The sequence below is a fragment of the Colletotrichum spaethianum genome (assembly GCF_022836535.1).
Source record: "Colletotrichum spaethianum MAFF 239500 DNA, contig17, whole genome shotgun sequence".
Taxonomy (NCBI): domain Eukaryota; kingdom Fungi; phylum Ascomycota; class Sordariomycetes; order Glomerellales; family Glomerellaceae; genus Colletotrichum; species Colletotrichum spaethianum.
Window position 1 is genome coordinate 640,049 of NW_026054787.1, and position 17,891 is coordinate 657,939.

Sequence of the window (17,891 nt, forward strand, 5' to 3'; positions counted from 1 at the left end):
TCTGGCCTATCCCGCGGCAATCAGACACGCTGCTCTTCCTTATTCTGAGCCAGAGCTCTGTGCTGGGTTGGAGGCTCCACACGCTCTCTCTCTCTCATTAGATGGCCACACAATGTGTAATCAAAGACCGTTCACATCTCGTTAGGTCACCTTGCCGTCAATCTCGTTTAACTCGAGTCCTATGGTGACACCCGCATGTCATTGTCTGTACACTGACAGTCAGTTTAAGAAGCTTCTTGTGCATCTTCCAATCGTCTTTGTTCCGCTCTGAGTTATTCAAGGCTTGTAAAGATTATGAGACAAAGTATTTAGCTCCATCAACTCCTGAATTGATTCTATTTTCATGTTTTTATCTTATTTTTATTTTCTGATATGACGAAGGATAGGCTAATGCTCAAGACAGTCTGCGTGACGTCCCTGCTTCACTTGGGAGAGGGCCTTTGGATTTCGCCAGCTCACATAAAGAAAAGAAGAAAGTAAAAGGGGGGGGGGGGGAGGGAAGACTTTGCGTCAGCGATTTTTGTAAGTAATAATGAGGCAAAACCACTCACGGCGGTAAGCCTTGACATTGTTCCAACCACATGTGGCTGCGCTGTCATTGTTGCTGTGTGAGTTGGATCGAGCAAGTGATTAAACGTGCAAAGTTCGGATCAATCTGTTTGGTGGAGTCTCAAGGGTTGCAGTGACCCAGCTCTTCTTCAGTCATGGAACTTCCAAGGACTAAACAGCTGCTTGCTGCAAGCTCAACATAAATAAGTACTACTCCAACCACACTTGTCTGATCTTTAACTATTTCCAGCAATGGAGCGCCGTTAAAAGACACTTTGTGTCGGATTTATGACGTGACTTTGTGACTGCTGACGACCAAAGTTCCTTCCTTTATGAGCCCCTTTGCAATTTCGTCTCTTGGCGACCCGTTAATGACCTGCAGCATCAACTTTGAGTTGCCTCATCAAGCCTAAACAGAACTCATACCCGCCGAGCCCACATGCAATGGGACGCCAAGAATTGCAAGGTTCCGACAACCAAATCCGTACCGGGATGGCAGCTCAGGCACAATAGACTTTCTCTGCGGGGTACGTCTGGCCCCCTACTCGTGGAAACGGACGGCGCAGAATTTCCCCGGTGATCACTACAATCTCTCTGCCATTGTCGTCTGGTAACGTCTAGTGGATGGCTCCGTCGATTTGGTTGTGCTGTCCCCAGCGGTGCCCCCAGCAGCCCGGACCCCATCTCTCTTGGGGGTTCAATCTGTGACCGCGCTGCACGTAAAGGGAAAAGCACCCTCACTTAAACGGTTAAGAATGATCAAATCACACGGGCAAATGAAAGGAGCGCTCGCAGTGGTTTCGGTGCAATTATGGCGCGAAACTGCAACGATGTTCTTTACATATTGAGCGACCTCGAGTCCCCTCGGGTACGATCCGTTGTTGCATCTCGGGAAACGTTGCGCGTTGCATCAACTCCTCACCTATACTCCCCTTGGTTTGTTTAGTCTGTCGCTTTCTCATTACTTGTTTCTTGTCTATGCCATGAAGGGTTTGTTCAAGGCCCTGGCCACGGCCGTGCTGGCGACGACCTCTTTGGCCCAGGAACCAGTCCCATCTTCGCCTTCGGACCCGACTTCCGGCAGCCCAATCCCAACAACTCTTGTGACCTCCCGTCTTCCGGAAGCCTCTGACGCCCCGTCTTCAAACATCCCCGCTGTTGCTCCCATCCGTGTCCGTCTCAATCCGGCCAACGTTCGGAACCTTGCTGACACGGATTACATCACGTGGACTGTCCCGGGATCAGCCACAGCAAACATCACCGTCAGCAACATTACCGAGAGCGACGTCACGTTCACACTCGCTGCCGGCAACGGTTCCGAGCTCTCTGGGAACTACTACAAATACCAATACACACGCTTTCTCTCATCGCTTGGCGAGCGTGTTGTGAGCCAGGGTATCAGCACCTCGAATAAGGATGGCTCTCCCCTCACCCTCTCAATCAAGGGTCTTATGCCAGGAAGCCACAGCTTGTTGACCTGGCACAATGCCTGGGACTCAATGAACGAGACTGCGGTTCTCGATATCACCGTCAATGGACAACGAGCTTATACCAGCTTCAAGCAGTCCGTACGGGTTGACAATATCTGGCAGGCCGCGGCTTCCTACATCACTTTCGAGGTTGCGTCCGCCACACAGGATGTCAAAATTGTATACACCCCGAATGGCGCTGACAAGCGCGCCTTTATCAACGGGTTCGAAGTCGATGCCCGGCAATGCAGAACCAAATCAGCTTTCCAACGCCCAGGCATCGGGATGAGCGTATCGAGGTCAGCGACGACAGCAGCGTGACGGCATCTTGGACCGGCCCAGCCTCTGGGGAGGACGTCAAGTACAACGTGTTTCTCGGCAAATCACCGACCGACTTGAAGAGCGTTGCAGAGGGTATCACGGAGAGAAGCGCAACGCTTCCCGGTAAGCTTGAGTTGATTGGTATGCTTTGTAATGACCTCACCTGACCAATTGACAGGCCTCAACACTATTGACAGCTTCTACTGGCGGGTCGATGTCGTCTCTGGGTCGAACACTTACACCGGCCGTGTCTTCTTTTTCCGCATCGCACAGCTTGCTTTCCCTGGTGCCGAGGGCTGGGGGTGAGTTGTAATATTGTCTCCTCCTCCATGAGAACTCGCTGACAGACTTCCAGCCGTTTCGCCCGTGGTGGCCGCGGTGGTAAGGTTATCAAGGTCACTAGCCTTGAGGATACAAACGACGAGGGCACCCTCCGTTATGCCCTAACTGTCGCCAAGGGCCCGCGCATCGTTGTCTTTGATGTTGGCGGCGTGATTACCACCACGGCCCGCATTTCTGTAAACGACCAATACATTACCCTCGCCGGCCAGACTGCTCCTGGGAAGGGCATAGTCATCCAGGGCAACCCGCTCGGCCTCACTGGCGCGTCGGATATCATTTTCCGCCATGTGCGTGTCCGCCCCGGTAAGGTCTCTGGGCAGACCATCGACGGTATGGGTATGCAAGGCTCGAACCACTGCATCTTTGACCGCTGCTCCATGGTAAGCTGATCTCTGACACCTGCGAGTGTTGAAATATCCACTGACTGCTGCTGTCAGGGTTGGACTATCGACGAAGCTTTCAGCTCGCGGTCCGCCTGGAATATCACCTTCCAGCGTAACATGATCTCGGAGCCACTCAACATCGCCGGCCACAAGAACTACCCCAACGGCACCGCTCACGGATACAGTGCGACGATTGGCGGTGATGTTGGATCCTTTCATCATAACCTGCTCGCTCACGCCGAGGGTCGAAGCTGGAGTATGGGAGGGGGTGTTGACGATAGGGGTGCCTTCGCTGGACAGCTCGACATTCGCAACAACGTCGTTTACAACTTTGGTTAGTTCCAACCCGCCCAGACATGAGGGTTTTTATATGATTGCTGACTCGCTTAGGTGGTCGTGTAACCGATGGAGGTGCAAAGAAGGTTAATTTTGTTGGCAACTACTACAAGCAGGGCCCTGCGTCCACGCTCACATACGGTCTGAGAGCAACAGTATGACACTTTGCCCATCCACTCTTCCAGCGTTGTCTGTAAGCTGACATGCATCTAGTATGAAGACAACATGCCTGGCATGCAGCAATATCACTGTGCCGGCAACTCTATGCCCGGCGTTTTCGACCAAGACTCCGTCCAGTACCCCTCCGGCGACGGCACTGCCAACAAGACTGCCAAGATCGCCTGCTGGGCCGACGTTTCCTTCGAACCGGCCCCGACTTACCAAAAGTTCTTTCCCGAGGCCTTTTTTGAGTCTCACGTCGATACCCAGTCCTCGACCGAAGCCTACAAGCGGGTGGTCTCCGACTCAGGTGTCAGTCAGCCCGTCCGCGACATCCACGACGCGCGCATCATCAATGAGACCCTCACCGGCACCGCGACATACGTCGGTTCTGTCTCCGGCAAGAAGGGCCTCATCGACGACCCCAAGGACGCCGGCGGTCTCGAAGACTTCCCGAAAGCGACGCGTGGCGCAACCTGGGATGCTGATGGCGATGGTATTGCAGACTGGTGGGATGGGTCAACGGGCGGCGAGGGGTACACGGCTATCGAGGGGTACCTCAACTTCATGGCCGATCCGCACGCCTTTGTGACACCGTCCACGTCTATTGACATTGACCTTGCTTTACTGGCTTTGGGCTTCAAGGAACCTACTTTTACTGTTTCTGGCGGGGAGAAGGGCGAGGTGACCGTGAATGGAAGCAAGGCGAAGTACGCAGCTGGTGCGGAAGCTGGAATCGACCACTTGGACATCAACATCAAGGACAGCGAGGGAAGCACATGGAGTCGTAAGTTTGGCGTTGCCATCTTTGCGGGTGCAGACGACGCGTAGGTAATCATGTTCACGGAGCCAAACAGTTCTTTCCATTTCGTTTTATACATGGGTTATCGCCGTGGGCATGTTTTTCTCCCATAACAGGGCATGTCCTTGTGGACTGTATTTAGAGATTGCCTGGGCCCCGATGCGCTCAGTCTGATTGAGCCCCTGATGTAACATTTCACTGGCATTCGTTGAACGAAATTGCTCCCAAACTTTTTGATTAACTAATACCTTCGAGGGCCAGCAGAAGAAGAGAAGTCTACCCCATTACCCATTACATGACCCCAACTCCCCAATGCTGACCTACACGCCTCGTGTACCGCAAGTAGTCAACAGACAGGATATGACGAAAATTGATCACACCAAAGAGGCTGCCGGCCGTATCGAAGCACCTGCATGTCTATCATGTGTGTTGCTGACGCTGGCTATTGCCGCTGAAAGCAAACTTAAGCAGGGGTAGGCTCGGCGCTGAGAACCAAGCGAGCAAACTTGTTGCAGTTGCCAGTGCGCGAGTCGCAGGTCGGCGCCGCAGCAAGGCAGGTGATGGTCGAAACCGTGTACGTGGAGTAGCGGGGAGCAACACTTGCTGTTTGGGTGCGAGTGATGTAAGCCAATCTGTACAGGCACACAGATTGGTCCGTGACGGTCGCCGTCTGGGTGATCGTAGCCGTAGCAGTCTCAGTGACGGCTGCGGTGATGGTAGAGTTGATGATCTCCGTCGCGTACGAGGTCGTGGGGATGACCTCGGTCGTGTAGATGGTAGTCGGCACCGTGGCGATGTTGTACTGGGTGGACTCGACGACGGCAACCTGGGTGTCGTAGATGGTCGTGTCAACGATGGCAGTAGCAGTAGTGTAGATGGTGCTTCCAATAGTGGTGACCTCTTCGACGGTCTGGACGCGAGTCTCGGTCGAATACTGCGTGGCATAGACGACGGTGGGCATCGTCGTGGTTTCATCAAGGAAGACCGTAGAAACCTCAGTCTTGGTCTCGTATTCGGTGCTGGGCAACGTGGTGACGTCTGTGAAGGTCGAGTGGACGGTCGTGGCATCGCCAGTCACTGTTGGAGTGTAGGTGATGGTCTCGGAGGCCTCGACGGTAGCACGGGCAGTGCGAGTAACAGTCTCGGTGGCTGCAGTGGTCCTCGACGTGTAAGTGAGGACCAGAGTACTGGTGGAGGCCGTGGTTCTCTGAGTGTAGGTCAGGACGAGAGTCTGGGTGGCGGCGGTGGTCCTCTGGGTGTAAGTGAGGACGAGGTTCTCCGTGGCAACGGTAGTGCGAGCCGTCGCAGTGATGGTGCGGCTCTCGGTGGTGACGGTCGTTTTGACGGTCTTGGTCACTGAGGTGGTGCTGTCGATGACAGCAGTGACAACCCGGTTGTTGAGACCGCTGGAGACGGATGCCGGGATTGGGTCGGCTGGGTCAGGGACGCTTGAGGAGATGGCAGCGGCCGAGGCCATTCCCATGATGGGAAGGAGGCCGACAAGAGACTTGATGAGCTGCATTGTTGAGGTTGGTAGGTGTGCAAGTGAGGAAGGGAAGAGTAGAGGGGTATTGAACGAGTGAAATGTTGCAGATACAAGCTGTTACAAAGAGTGTGGGAGAGAGGTAATGAGAGACTGGGAGCTCGTTGACTGGCAGTGGTCTGAAGAGTGCGATGAGGAGAACAGATCGTGAAAGCAAGGATAACGACGTGTCTATTATATGCCAATGTTAGTGACCGAGGAACGAAGGCTGGGGTTTGTGATTTGGGGCTGGGTGGAATGCCGCAAGCGCATTGCCTTGTCCTGAGATGGCAAGATACCTAGTCAACTTTGCTATATTGGCACGAGGCTTGCGCAAAAACGGTGACTATCGCTTGATAGCTTACAGCATGCACACGGCAATTCCGGGATCCACAGATGCGCCGCCTCCTCCATTATCCATATTAGCAATGAGCCGGAGTGGTTAGTAGCCCGAGTCTCTGGTAAAGGTCTTTGCTTGCACGTGGTGTAGGTCAAGGACCAGGGTCATACGCAGCAGGCGTTGAGAGCCCTTCGCATCTTGGCCAGTAGGAGCCATCCATTAGATCTCGTTGGACGAGTCCGTCGAACTCGACAGCGGTTAGCTTCCCATTGTGCTGGTGCTGAGTGACTACTATAGCTAGCCCAACCTGACTCTAATTTCCGAAGCTGATGTTAGCAAAAGTCTGCGTTTGCGTTTCTTGAACCCAGGTCCCCAGCATATCGGGGTGCCAAAGACGCTTGGTGCAGCGGCGGGGACTACTAAAGCAGGACGACAGTGGCCCGATGTTGTCGTAGGCGTCATTTCACTAGTTGGTTCCGGGAGGCTGTACCAACGATGGGAGGTGGAAGACGGGAAGTCAAAAAAAGAAGGGGTCCGTCCGAGCGGGAGGCGGGATGGAGCCCCTGGACCAGCAGTACGTACCGACTCGCTTTGTGCATAAGCCATTCATTCCGGAAGGGATAGACATCCCCCTTTTGGCTGCAGCGCACACCAGGGGTTGAACTAGGAGTAAACATCGCTAAGATACTCTACATTCATGTTAGACTGCTCGTTGAGCCGCGTGTCTTTAAGCGATGCGCAGTTGCTGTGCAGCGTTTTCTTCTTTGGCTCAGCCACTAGTCCGTCTGTGGCTGGTGGCAACGCCGCGCTTGACAACTAGTTTCTTCAGCTCATGAACGGCAAATTCAGCTCGCCATGGGTATGCAATTGTTAGTAGTTCTGCTTCCTAGTGCACGGTATGGAGCCAAGGGCGTTTCTTGGTGTTGGTTCAACTGAAACGACCGGGGAGTGGGATATCATGCGATTTTGAAAATCTCTGTCAACTGCGATCAAACTGAACACCTGAACCGGTACGAACTGGAATTTGCCTCCGAAATCAAGGGTGGGCGATGACTTCGGAACTGCGAAAAGCTGCGTAGCATGCACCTTAGGCAACTGGGCCGCAAGCATCGTGTGTATGAATGACTGACCGTCTCATGATAAGTTGGAATATGTACATTGAATTTTACTCTGATTATTGCTTCGCCGCCACCTATCTAATTATCCAACACACTTTCGTGATGGGAAGTATTGATTAAATCATCAAGGACATGAATCAGTTGTGAGAATGGAAGATGAATTCTATGAGTTGAAAACACACATCGATGCTTTGGAGTTTGCAATTGCCGTCAGTTTTCAGAGCACTTCAGGCGGTGAGGGAGGGCGCGAGATGGGGCTTTCCGGCCGTTGTACTCCAGCCTTTCCCTCCTCTGCATCCGATAGCTTGTCCTTGGGCGATGCAGCCGCCGATGACGCAGTGACACCCGACATGCCCCAGACAGCATTGCCGAGGTTCTTCGCAACGGCCGAGAAGATGATGATGGACATGAACGGCGAAACGAGCTTGTTGACAAAGAAACCAAGAATGATCTTGTGGGCACGCTGGCGCAGAGAAGACTCAACGGCCAGGCATACACAAAACCAGATGACGGGGAATTGTCCGACCACGAGAAGTGGAAGGATATCCATGGGGTTGAAGGCGTTGATGAGTGCGCGGATGAAGAGGATCGTGTTGAGCACGCGGTAGTAGACCAGCGTCTGACGGGCAATGTCGATGGCAGCAGCAATTCGAGTGATCAAGATCATGTTCTCGCCAGCAAAGTAAAAGTAATTGTTGAAGTAGGCATTGGAACCCCATCGTCGACGCTGGTGGACGTAGTGCTTGAAAGACTGGGGAGCCACAGTCTCCGAAACGGCGTCCGGCACAAAGATTGTGCGCAGCTTCTTGTCCTGGCTGAGCATGCAGTACGTGAGACGACGGTCGGTGCCGAGGTTCTGGACCTGGTGGTGGACGACCCAGTTCTCCTTTACGGGACTGGCGTACTTTGCGATTGCACCAGCCATTTCCTTGCGAACAGCAACCATTGTAACGCAGCCTGGCAGACAAGTGACTTTGCCGATGAAGCCCTCGGCACGGCGACGGACGAACTGACCGAAAGTGTACTGCAGTTGTTGATAGAGGTTCCAAAAAGACCACTCATATCCAGGCTCCAACTCAACAAGAACAAGCCCGCAGGTTGCGATGGCGTTCTTGTCGCGGGCTAGGGCGTTGGCGAGCTTGGCGACGCAGCCTTGGTGAATGACGGAATCAGCGTCAGTGCAGAAGACCATGTCAAAGTTGCGGAAGTCGGTGCCTTTGGTCAGAGGGGGAAGAATTGTGCGCCAAATTTCCTCGCGGAGGAGGCGGGTGTAAGTGGGCATGTTCTCGCGGGGCGCGTTGAAAAGGTCGTGGGTGAGGACAAGGGAATCCTTCTTGCCGCTATTCTTCACCTTCTCGATGACAATGACGGGCACATCTTGCATGAAACCGGCAGTGATCTTGAGGTTGCCCTTTTTGTACTTGAGGGAGTGGTAGGGACGCTCAATGTCGGCGACGATGCGCGAGAACTCGCTCTTGATGTTCCTTGGCTTTCCATCTAGGAAGATGCACATGACTTGCTTGTGTGGCTCACAGCCGTTGTCGCGTAGGGAGTAGACCGTCTTGATGAGCTGCTCCTCGCTCTCTGAATAGGCTGGGATCAGTGATAGAATCCACCGTTGAGAAACTGGCGCCGGCGGGCGGAAATGCCGGTAGATGGAAGTTCCAGTAAGGCAGACTAGGGACAACAGCGAGGAGATGAAATCCTTGCACTTGACGAACAAGATGAAGACGAGGGTCGCTAAGCCGGTGTTTCCAAAGCAGGCCACCGCAGCGAGACCGATGTTGAGGATCAGAACGATAAGGATGAAGAGGATTCTCTGGGTCGTAAGCTCTCTCGGAGTGAGCTTCTTGTTGGGATTGAGAGGGTCGGAAAGAATGGGCCAGCCGTAATCGGTGACAAACTTTGACGGCTTCTCAACATAGCCGTCGTCCTGGGATAAACTGCTGCCGTTGGTCTGACGTCGTTCGCGTCCGTTGGAGTGCCTGGTTGAGGTGGAGGTTCGAGGAGTGCTCGGCCGACTGTCGCTCGCAGCAGAGTAGGCGTCCCATTCTCCTTGGCTTCGCCACGAGTTTGGTGTCCCGGGACGGAAAACATGGGACTGGGGACGAGAAGGCGACAGATGCGTGCTCAACCGCTGAGACAACGTTTTGACGGTCCAACGCTTGTCCTCGGTATGCGCCAACTTGGGCCGCGAAATATCTGGGCGGGCCATGGTTATGTGAATATTTTGAGAGAGCGGCTAGGATACAAGGTATCCACGGCGAAAGAGCGGCACCGACAAGATGTCGGGAGTAAGGAATGAGCACCACGAGTAGTGAGGTTTGCTAAAGGCAACGCTCAGAGTGGCTATTCAACAAAAGACAAGAGGCACCAAGGAAACATTGTGGGCATTTTCAGATGCCATATTGTTTTTAATCGGCTTTCTCAGAAAACTTGATGTCCGCTCACCTCACTATCGGTGAACCTAGAATAACTCTTCTTGCAAGCTGGACGCCACTCGGCCGTGGTGGCCTTGGCATTGGGGCATGTAAGATTACTTCTTGTCAGCTTCGGCATGGGAGCAGAGGGACTTACAGCAGAGACAACATACAATTACTTGCAATGGATGTGCCGTCACTGAGCCGGGGACCTGGGAAAACAAGCTACCATTTCCCAATCAGGGAATGGGACCGAGTGCTATCAGGCTTGAAGTCTGTCATCTCTTGTCAAAAGCCCAAGACTTGGCATTGTGGGCTCTCCTGCAGCCATCATTTCAGAGACTCGTCCCATTTCTTGACAAGTAGGTTGGCTTTTTGCCGCAGCTGAGGCAGATGATTGGCCTCCATACGGCAGCAAACGTGCTGTCTGGTGTTAGACGTCCGAGCACACATCAATTAGTGCACAACCAACTAATATCGCTATCTGATCTTGAGTGCTACGGGATTCCCTGTCTGCCCTTCGGTCAATGCCGTAGTCTTCTTTTCCAAGAAGGGCTAGCATCATTCAAACGCTGTCAACCGCCAGCTTGTTGTCAGTTAGTGACTAACGTGACACTGCGTAGTTATCGAGGGCACGGTCGCTGAAAGCCTTACAGAGCATTTCAACGCTGAGACGCTGGAGGATTGTTAGCCGCAGGCGGCTGAGACGCTATGCATCAATCAGGGTCTGATAGCTCGACTAGCATGAAGTACGCCTGCAGGGGTTGAATGGGAGCCTCAAAAAACATGTCACTCACGCCAACACCAAGCTTCAGTTAAGCTTAAATGCCAAGGCCCTAAAACACGAACTAGATGAATGGCTTAGGGCTTGAGGAAAATGCACGAATCCCGCGTGGGCTGCAGCCTCTTGATCTCTTAACAGCCAAGCACTACTATGAAATGGTGTGCTAATTATCGTCGCATTGCGTGATCAGTCTTTAGCATCGAGATGAAGACATTTATATCCTCTCACCGGTGGTAAGACTGTTGGGCCGAGGAGAGTTGGTTGGCAGGAGATGAGCAAGCGGCTAGCGTGATTTTCGCATTTGACGCGAAAGCGAAAGAGAGACGGCAAGATGGCCATACGTCAGCAACGATGTACTATTGTTCCCAGCAATGAGATGCATGATGTCCAAGGAGAATATGAGCAACTATGTCATCCTGAAGTTGCTACAGTGTTCGAGGCTCACCTTGGACAAGACAACGCGGTTGATGCTCTAGACCCAGGCCTCTACCCCATAGTCTTGGCTAGATTTCTCGGGATCTCTTGGGTTGTGTTGATCATATCCTTTACTGGGAAGGAGGAGACTCGAGGGAGCCGGGACGAAGCGAAGGATTCGCGGTGTCCCAAACTTCTGGGATTGGGTCATCCCGGGACCGCCCTGACTGCCGGCCGGCCAAGGTTGTCATTAAACATGTCCATACTAGCATCTGCTAGTCATGGAGCCCCCCTCTGGCTGAGAGCATCTAGCCGAGGTATGTGCCTGCGCACATCTTGACAGGCAAAACAGAGCTCCCTGCCCGCTGTCAGTCCTATCAGCCCGGACGACAGCTTACCATGTGACCGTTTCTTCAAGGTTGCCAGGGGCACTGATCTCAGGTTCAGGGGACGATGACGTAGGCGGAAATAAGTGGCATAACGTCAACGGTTCGTAGCAGAGAAGAGTCACAAGTGAAAAGTCAGCCTGCTAACGGCCGACGGTGTGCGATTCGCACCAAGTTGGCTGTCGTGGCGACTGTTTAGGCGTTCCTGTTGTCGTCTTGGAAAGGAAAACTGCATGAAAAGGAGTTGATCCAGGAACGAGCGACAAAAGAGGAAAGGCGGGGAACCATGTGGCGGCCCGGACAGTGGGGCTATCCCGGAAGCGGGTGATCCCCGACTCCCCCACCAGGGCCGTGTATGCTTTAGAAGCATTTTTTGCTTTGGGTCCTTTATCTACATATTCTACTCTTCTCCGACTTCCTCCCATCTTACCCCCTTCAAGTCGCAGCAGCCTCCCGCTCACACTACGAGTAGAGCCGCGCTAACGCTGCTACAGCCCAATCGACGGGGGTTTTCTCTTCCTCGTTTGCAACCCTACTACCAAAACGGGTAATGAGGCTGAAAGTATTGCTGCGTCGAAAAGAAAGGGCCCCTGGCCGTGGCCAACGTTAGGAGCGCTTTCTCTGCCCGGGCATCTTGGCTCGGGTGGCCCGGGGATGTGCGACAGCAGAGACTCATGCTTCTTGTTACGACTCATTCGGACGGCCTCTAGTTTGAGGAGCCAAACAGAATATTGTGCTCGGACTCTACCAGGTACCAGCTCCCATTACGCTCGCTTATCACTAGGTTCCCAGTCTGCCGGGGACACGCCGCCTGGACGATACATTTCGTGTCTAGCGAGACTTACCTGCTGAGTGTAAACCACGAAATGAGGATTACGCCAGTCTCTTTTGCCGACTCGTCTCATAATCCGGGAACACTTCTTTCTTTGGTTGTGGCGCTCCGTTAGTCCGATTTTTTGTCCGGTATAGTTGGTTCCGCAACGGCCCCTGCCATCTTGATTTTGCCAACGCATTCAGCTCACTTCTCTCGCTTCTATTACGGGGTGGTAATTGGTGTTGTTTCTTGGTCAATTTTGGATCACTTGGCACGGATTGCACACTTTTCCATGGCGCGGCTGGATCATCCTTTAGACAGGCTTTCCACTCTGCAGACGCATATAAGCCCCTTCTCCAAACTCCGTATATGATTTTGCATCTCCATCAACTCACCCAAAACATTCAGATGAGAAACTTTCAACCAAGCAGTTTTATTTTGTTCTGATATTGTCTTTGCATTTTAGTCACTCACTATTGTACCACCATTTGGACCGTCGTCACCCAAAAGTCACCATGAAGGTCACCTTTGATAAACCCTTCTCTCACAGCCGTAGCCTCTCTGTGCCGGCCCCTGCTACGCCTCCACCAGAAGGGCTAGGTCTTGACTTTCCCGGCTTTGATTCCTTCAAGTCCAACCTCGAACTTCCCTTAACACCTGTCACACCTCCCCCGGAGTACAAGGAACACTCCTTTTCACATGACGACGAGGTCATCGACATTTCCCCCATAGTTGACCCCAACAATCAGCCTCTGGTTGCCGTTATCGGTGTCGGCTACGTCGGCACTCATCTGGTCGACTCCTTCTCTGCGCACTACAACGTTCTCGGCTTCGATGTATCCGAGAAGAGAATCAATGAGATTCGCAAGGAGCTCCCCAGCGAGCGCATCCGTTTCACAACTTGCAAGACAGACTTGCACGAAGCGACCCACTTCCTGATCTCTGTGCCAACCTTGCTCAAGGCAGACAAGAGCATCGATACTTCGTACCTCCAGAGTGCCATTGCTACTGTGGCTCAACATGCCAGGCCAGGCTCCACCGTTGTCATTGAGAGCTCTGTGGCCGTCGGCATGACCCGCAGCCTGCTCGGCCCCGTCGCCGTCTCTCACGGCTTCTACGCTGGTATGTCTCCGGAGCGCGTAGACCCAGGCCGCGTCGAGCCGCCCTGCCATGCGATTCCCAAGATCGTGTCGGGCCTCGACGACTGCATCCCTGGCTCTCTCGCCTCAATCATCCGTCTCTACAACCAGGTCTTCGACCGTCTCGTCCCCGTCAGCCGCACAGAGGTCGCTGAGATGATGAAGCTGTACGAGAATTGCCAGCGGATGATGTGCATCGCCTTTGCCAACGAGATGGCAGACGCTTGCATTCCCCACGGCATCGACCCCTACGAAGTTGCCGCCGCGGCGTCCTCCAAGCCCTTTGGTTACATGCCTTTCACCCCTCGTTGGGTGTGGGCGGTCATTGCATTCCCGTCAACCCCTATTACCTCCTGTCCAACAGCGCCTTCCCCTTGCTGGAGGCTGCCGCCGAGAAGATGGCTGCTCGCCCCGCTGCGATCGCACGCCGTGCCATTGCCTCTCTGACAACAGGCGCCAAGTCTGGCGCTGCGTCGGCCCTGGTTCGCCCTCGTGTGCTCGTGGTTGGGGTTGGCTTCAAAGCCGGACAGTCTGTCCTCAGTAACTCTCCGGGAGTCGACCTTGTACAAGCCTTTGTCCGCTCCGGCGAGGTCGATGTCATGTTCGCGGACCCGCTTGTGAAGCAGAATGCCGTGCCATCTGCGCCTCGATTGGCCGACGAGAAGTGGAACCGCGAGACCCTCGAGACCTTTGACATGATAATTGTCTCCTTCCGGCAGCACGGGTTGGACTTTGGTGTATTGGAGGGACTCCGTGGCGTCAAGGTGGAGATGTGGTGCAACTAACTCCCTATGCCTCTCTGTCCTCGATTAGACTTGATTTTTTGGCGCTACCAGAAAAGAAAGGGAGCTTGGAATCTCTGCGCATAATGTTGGATCACGACCAGGCCATAATTTCTTGTTACTACTATCTAAAAAAGGGGGATTTAGTTTAAGAGCATTCTATAGATGGTTCACATGTCTGGATGATCAGGCCTAATATTAAGCATATTTAGTTCACTGTGTGCTTTAATGACTGAGCCTGAAATAAGTTCCCTCCTTAGTTTTCCCTGTAAAATGGCAATGTTTCCGTTGCTGTCTTCGTCATTCTATTGATGTAACCCTCAAAAACAAACAAATAAGAGTAATGAAACATTGTCACAAATACTTGGACGAAGGAACCAAATTGACAGTCTCTATGGAAAACGGAATAACGATTGTAAAGGCGGAAAGTCTTCAACCTAATAAGACTTCATCTGTCACCCGCAAGTGACGAACAGGCTTTGGACTCCATAATGCTTAGAATAATAGTAGCTGTTTAGTTTCTTTTCAAGAATTCTCACCGTGCCTGTGACCATATACATTTTTCAACTACACATCATGTCTGTTTCTGTAAGCCCAAGGAATTATCTCATGTGGGTATTGCAACAGATCTTGCCCTGGCATACCTAAGTGTAAAGGTCCAGAAGATGATTGCTATCAATTATGAAGAGCGACTAATTGCAAGACTGAGACTATCCGTCTTGTACAAAACTCAGTGGAGCCCTACATGTCTCAATTCTCCATATCATACTCGTATTCCGGCAACACTTGTGTCTTACTGGGCCGGGTCGACGGCCATGTAGGTCGAGTCAACAGCAATCTCATCGAACCAAATCTGGCGGAAGCTCTGATCACCCAGCATTGTCTTGTCGTCATACCAGCTGTTCGCATACAGACCTACACGAAACTGGAAGGCGCTGTCGTCATTGAGGGTAGTTGACACATCATACTTCTCCAACACCTTATTGCCATCAAACCAGATCTTGTAAAACCCCGTGCCATCACTCTTCCACCTCGCCTGAATGATGACCCGGTGCCACACCCCACGAGACACCGCTACCAGGTTCTCGTACTTGACGATGTTCCGGCTGCAATCCGGCTGACGATACTGCCCACTTACGATCCGCGACGCGAGCTGGTCGCCGTCGAGCCACAGCATGCTGGAAGGCATCCAGTTGTCGCCGCCGCAGCCCGCGCCGGGGCGGTTGGCAATGAACTGCGCGATGTTGTAGGACTGCGGCTGGAATTGCCAGGTTTCGGAGAGGCGGAAGGCGAAGCCGTAGAAGCGCTCCTGGCCGCGCTTGTATCCGTCGTTGACGTCGACCTCGGAGTGATAGCGGCCCGTGTAGGAGGGATCGTAGCTCTGGGTCATCTTGAGGGCCGTGGTGCCTTTGTAGACCACGTTGGTGACTTGCTCGACGTTCCCATTGTGCTCTTTACGGACGTAGTCCCAGGCGTCTGGACCACTGAGGGTTCCGGGGTTAGAGAAGGGGAAGGCGGCATGGACTGATGTGGGAGCGAGCGCCAGCGCCAACGTGAGGAAGGATTTGATTGATGTCATTTTGATGGCGGCTCGAACTACGACTTTGCCTCTTTGTTTCTTCTCTGATACAAGAACCCAAGGTAAAAAGGAGAAAAGGCTGATTATTTATGTCTTGGAGACATCTTTAAGGCAACCTTTTGACGTCTTGCCCATGCAGGTATAACGTACTCGCATAGCGAGCGGGCCAACATAGCGAGCGGGCCACCTTCCTCTACCCTTCTACCTTTTATATAAGTTAATCAAACTATAACGTACAAAATTAATTAAAACTACTTATTACCTTATTTCTTATTACTATCCTAAACTACTTTATAGGTTTATATATTATATCTAGGCTTTCTGTAATTACTATATTGCTGTGCACGTGGTTTAGTACCTTTTATGTAACCCTCCTTCTGAGGGTTATTCTCTCCTCTAGCATTAACACTACCCTTTTCTATTTATAGTACCTCTACTTTAATAGTATTAAATAACCCTTTAAGACGTAGTTAGGTCTTTTTTGCCCTTTAGCGCTTACTTAATACTTTTATCCCTATATAAAGCTTATAGTTCTTAGCCTTAATAATAATAAGCCTATAAGCTAACTTATTAATACCTTTAGCCTAAAAGTTAATTACTTTATATATTAGTATTAATAAGCTACTTTAATATACTTAGATTTTTTTTTTAAAAAAAAAGTACTTTATATACTTTTTAGTATTATAGTTAATATTTTTATATTTTAAGAGCCTTAGTTACTTAGCTATAAGGTTAAAGGTATTAGTATTTTTAGCTTAAAATTTAACTAAGAAATAACTACTTTAAGGTTAAAAGGTATAAAGCCTATTTGTTACTCTTCTGATAAGGTAAGTCCTTCAGAGGAGCAGTTAGATCTATCGTGTAGTCTGACAGACCTTACGGTCAATATAGTGAACCTGCTTCACCAAAGATAGGATCTAGAAGATGGAGGTGAAAGAAGTTGATTCCCTTAATGACCTTGTAGGAGGTTTACCTTATATAGTAGTAGACCTCTTATGTCTATCAGCAAGGGTAATATATACCCTCCTTGCCTTAAGATATTGCTATACTAGTAATATCTTATAAGGTTATTATCTACATAGTTTAACTAAAATATTATTATTTTTACTTTTTTTTTTACTAATCTTATTAATAAATTTATTTTTATCCTCTATTTATTATTATAGCCTTAATACTATAAATTCTAATAAAGATTATAAGTCCTAGACTTTACTTAGTATTAGCCTTCCTATATAATCTATTATATCTCCTATTTCCTTCACTATTCCTCATAAATCTATATCCCCTAATAGCCTATTTGTTCCCTTACCCTTATTAATATACGTCTTCTTAGTAGAGATACTAGTTATAACACTAAGAGTATTATGTTTTTTAGTAACTTTAGTATAAGGGTTAGTAGCCTTCTAGGCTTTAATAATACTCTTAGTACTAAAGGCATAAGGTTTAACATTAAGTAAACAAAAGTTACTATTACTATAACTACTAGTTATATTTCTACTTAACTTATTGCTCTTAGTAGTAGCCTTATTATAAGAGTTAATAAAGTTAATAATATAACTATTTTAATTCTCTTAAATTAAAAGCTTATCTATTATTACATTAGTTTTATAATTAATAATATTAAGCTTATTAAATATTATATTAAACTTTTTAAATTTTATAATAAGCTTAGTAAAAATTAAAACCTTATAATAAACTTTAGTAATAAGTTTACTATATAACTAGTTAATTATATTGTTTTAAGTAATATTACTATTTCTTTTAGCCTTAATCTTAATATAAAGCTAATTAATAGCCTTATTATAGGTTATAGTAAGGTCCTTAAATTTAGTTTTAATCTTATTTTGCTAGGTAATAACTTCTTCTTTTTATTAGAGAAGTATCTTAATAATAAGTATATTACTAGTAGTTCTACTAATAAATCTAGTATCCTTAATTTACGCTAAGCTTAACTTCTATAGTTTAGTAAAGTATCTACTAATAAACTTAACAAGATATTTATTCTTATATAACATATATACTACTAGAACCTATATATAAAATAATAGCTTTATTAATTAACTTAATATATTAGTTATCTTAGTATCTTAGGCTCTTTAATAGGCTTCCTTAATACTATAAATAATATTATTTATAATAAATAAGGTATTATTATTCTTTTACTTAGATTTTTTCTTAAAGAACTTATTAAAAATAACAAATACCTCTTTACAAAGCTTATTATTAAGAGCA

The 17,891-nt window shown here is 49.8% G+C and overlaps 5 protein-coding genes across 5 annotated transcripts; 2 read left to right on the forward strand and 3 right to left on the reverse strand.

Annotated features, from left to right (window-relative positions):
* Positions 1-1,532: 1,532 nt before the first annotated feature.
* On the forward strand, positions 1,533-4,390 carry ColSpa_06979 (putative pectate lyase D; the record flags this gene model as incomplete). Its single annotated transcript, XM_049273191.1, has 7 exons — positions 1,533-2,242; positions 2,296-2,462; positions 2,518-2,641; positions 2,695-3,061; positions 3,119-3,398; positions 3,455-3,555; positions 3,614-4,390. 7 exons carry the CDS (start codon positions 1,533-1,535, stop codon positions 4,388-4,390), a joined length of 2,526 nt encoding a protein of 841 aa, XP_049129148.1.
* A 434-nt stretch (positions 4,391-4,824) lies between these two features.
* Positions 4,825-5,883, reverse strand: ColSpa_06980 (uncharacterized protein; the record flags this gene model as incomplete). Its single annotated transcript, XM_049273192.1, has 1 exon — positions 4,825-5,883. One exon carries the CDS (start codon positions 5,881-5,883, stop codon positions 4,825-4,827), a length of 1,059 nt encoding a protein of 352 aa, XP_049129149.1.
* Positions 5,884-7,558: 1,675 nt separating this feature from the next.
* ColSpa_06981 (chitin synthase 5) lies at positions 7,559-9,556 on the reverse strand (the record flags this gene model as incomplete). Its single annotated transcript, XM_049273193.1, has 1 exon — positions 7,559-9,556. The coding sequence occupies one exon, from the start codon at positions 9,554-9,556 to the stop codon at positions 7,559-7,561; it is 1,998 nt and encodes a 665-aa protein (XP_049129150.1).
* A 3,118-nt stretch (positions 9,557-12,674) lies between these two features.
* Positions 12,675-14,083, forward strand: ColSpa_06982 (UDP-N-acetyl-D-glucosamine 6-dehydrogenase; the record flags this gene model as incomplete). Its single annotated transcript, XM_049273194.1, has 2 exons — positions 12,675-13,612; positions 13,663-14,083. The coding sequence occupies 2 exons, from the start codon at positions 12,675-12,677 to the stop codon at positions 14,081-14,083; spliced, it is 1,359 nt and encodes a 452-aa protein (XP_049129151.1).
* A 790-nt stretch (positions 14,084-14,873) lies between these two features.
* Positions 14,874-15,659, reverse strand: ColSpa_06983 (uncharacterized protein; the record flags this gene model as incomplete). The annotated part of the gene is made up of 1 exon (XM_049273195.1): positions 14,874-15,659. One exon carries the CDS (start codon positions 15,657-15,659, stop codon positions 14,874-14,876), a length of 786 nt encoding a protein of 261 aa, XP_049129152.1.
* Positions 15,660-17,891: the final 2,232 nt, after the last annotated feature.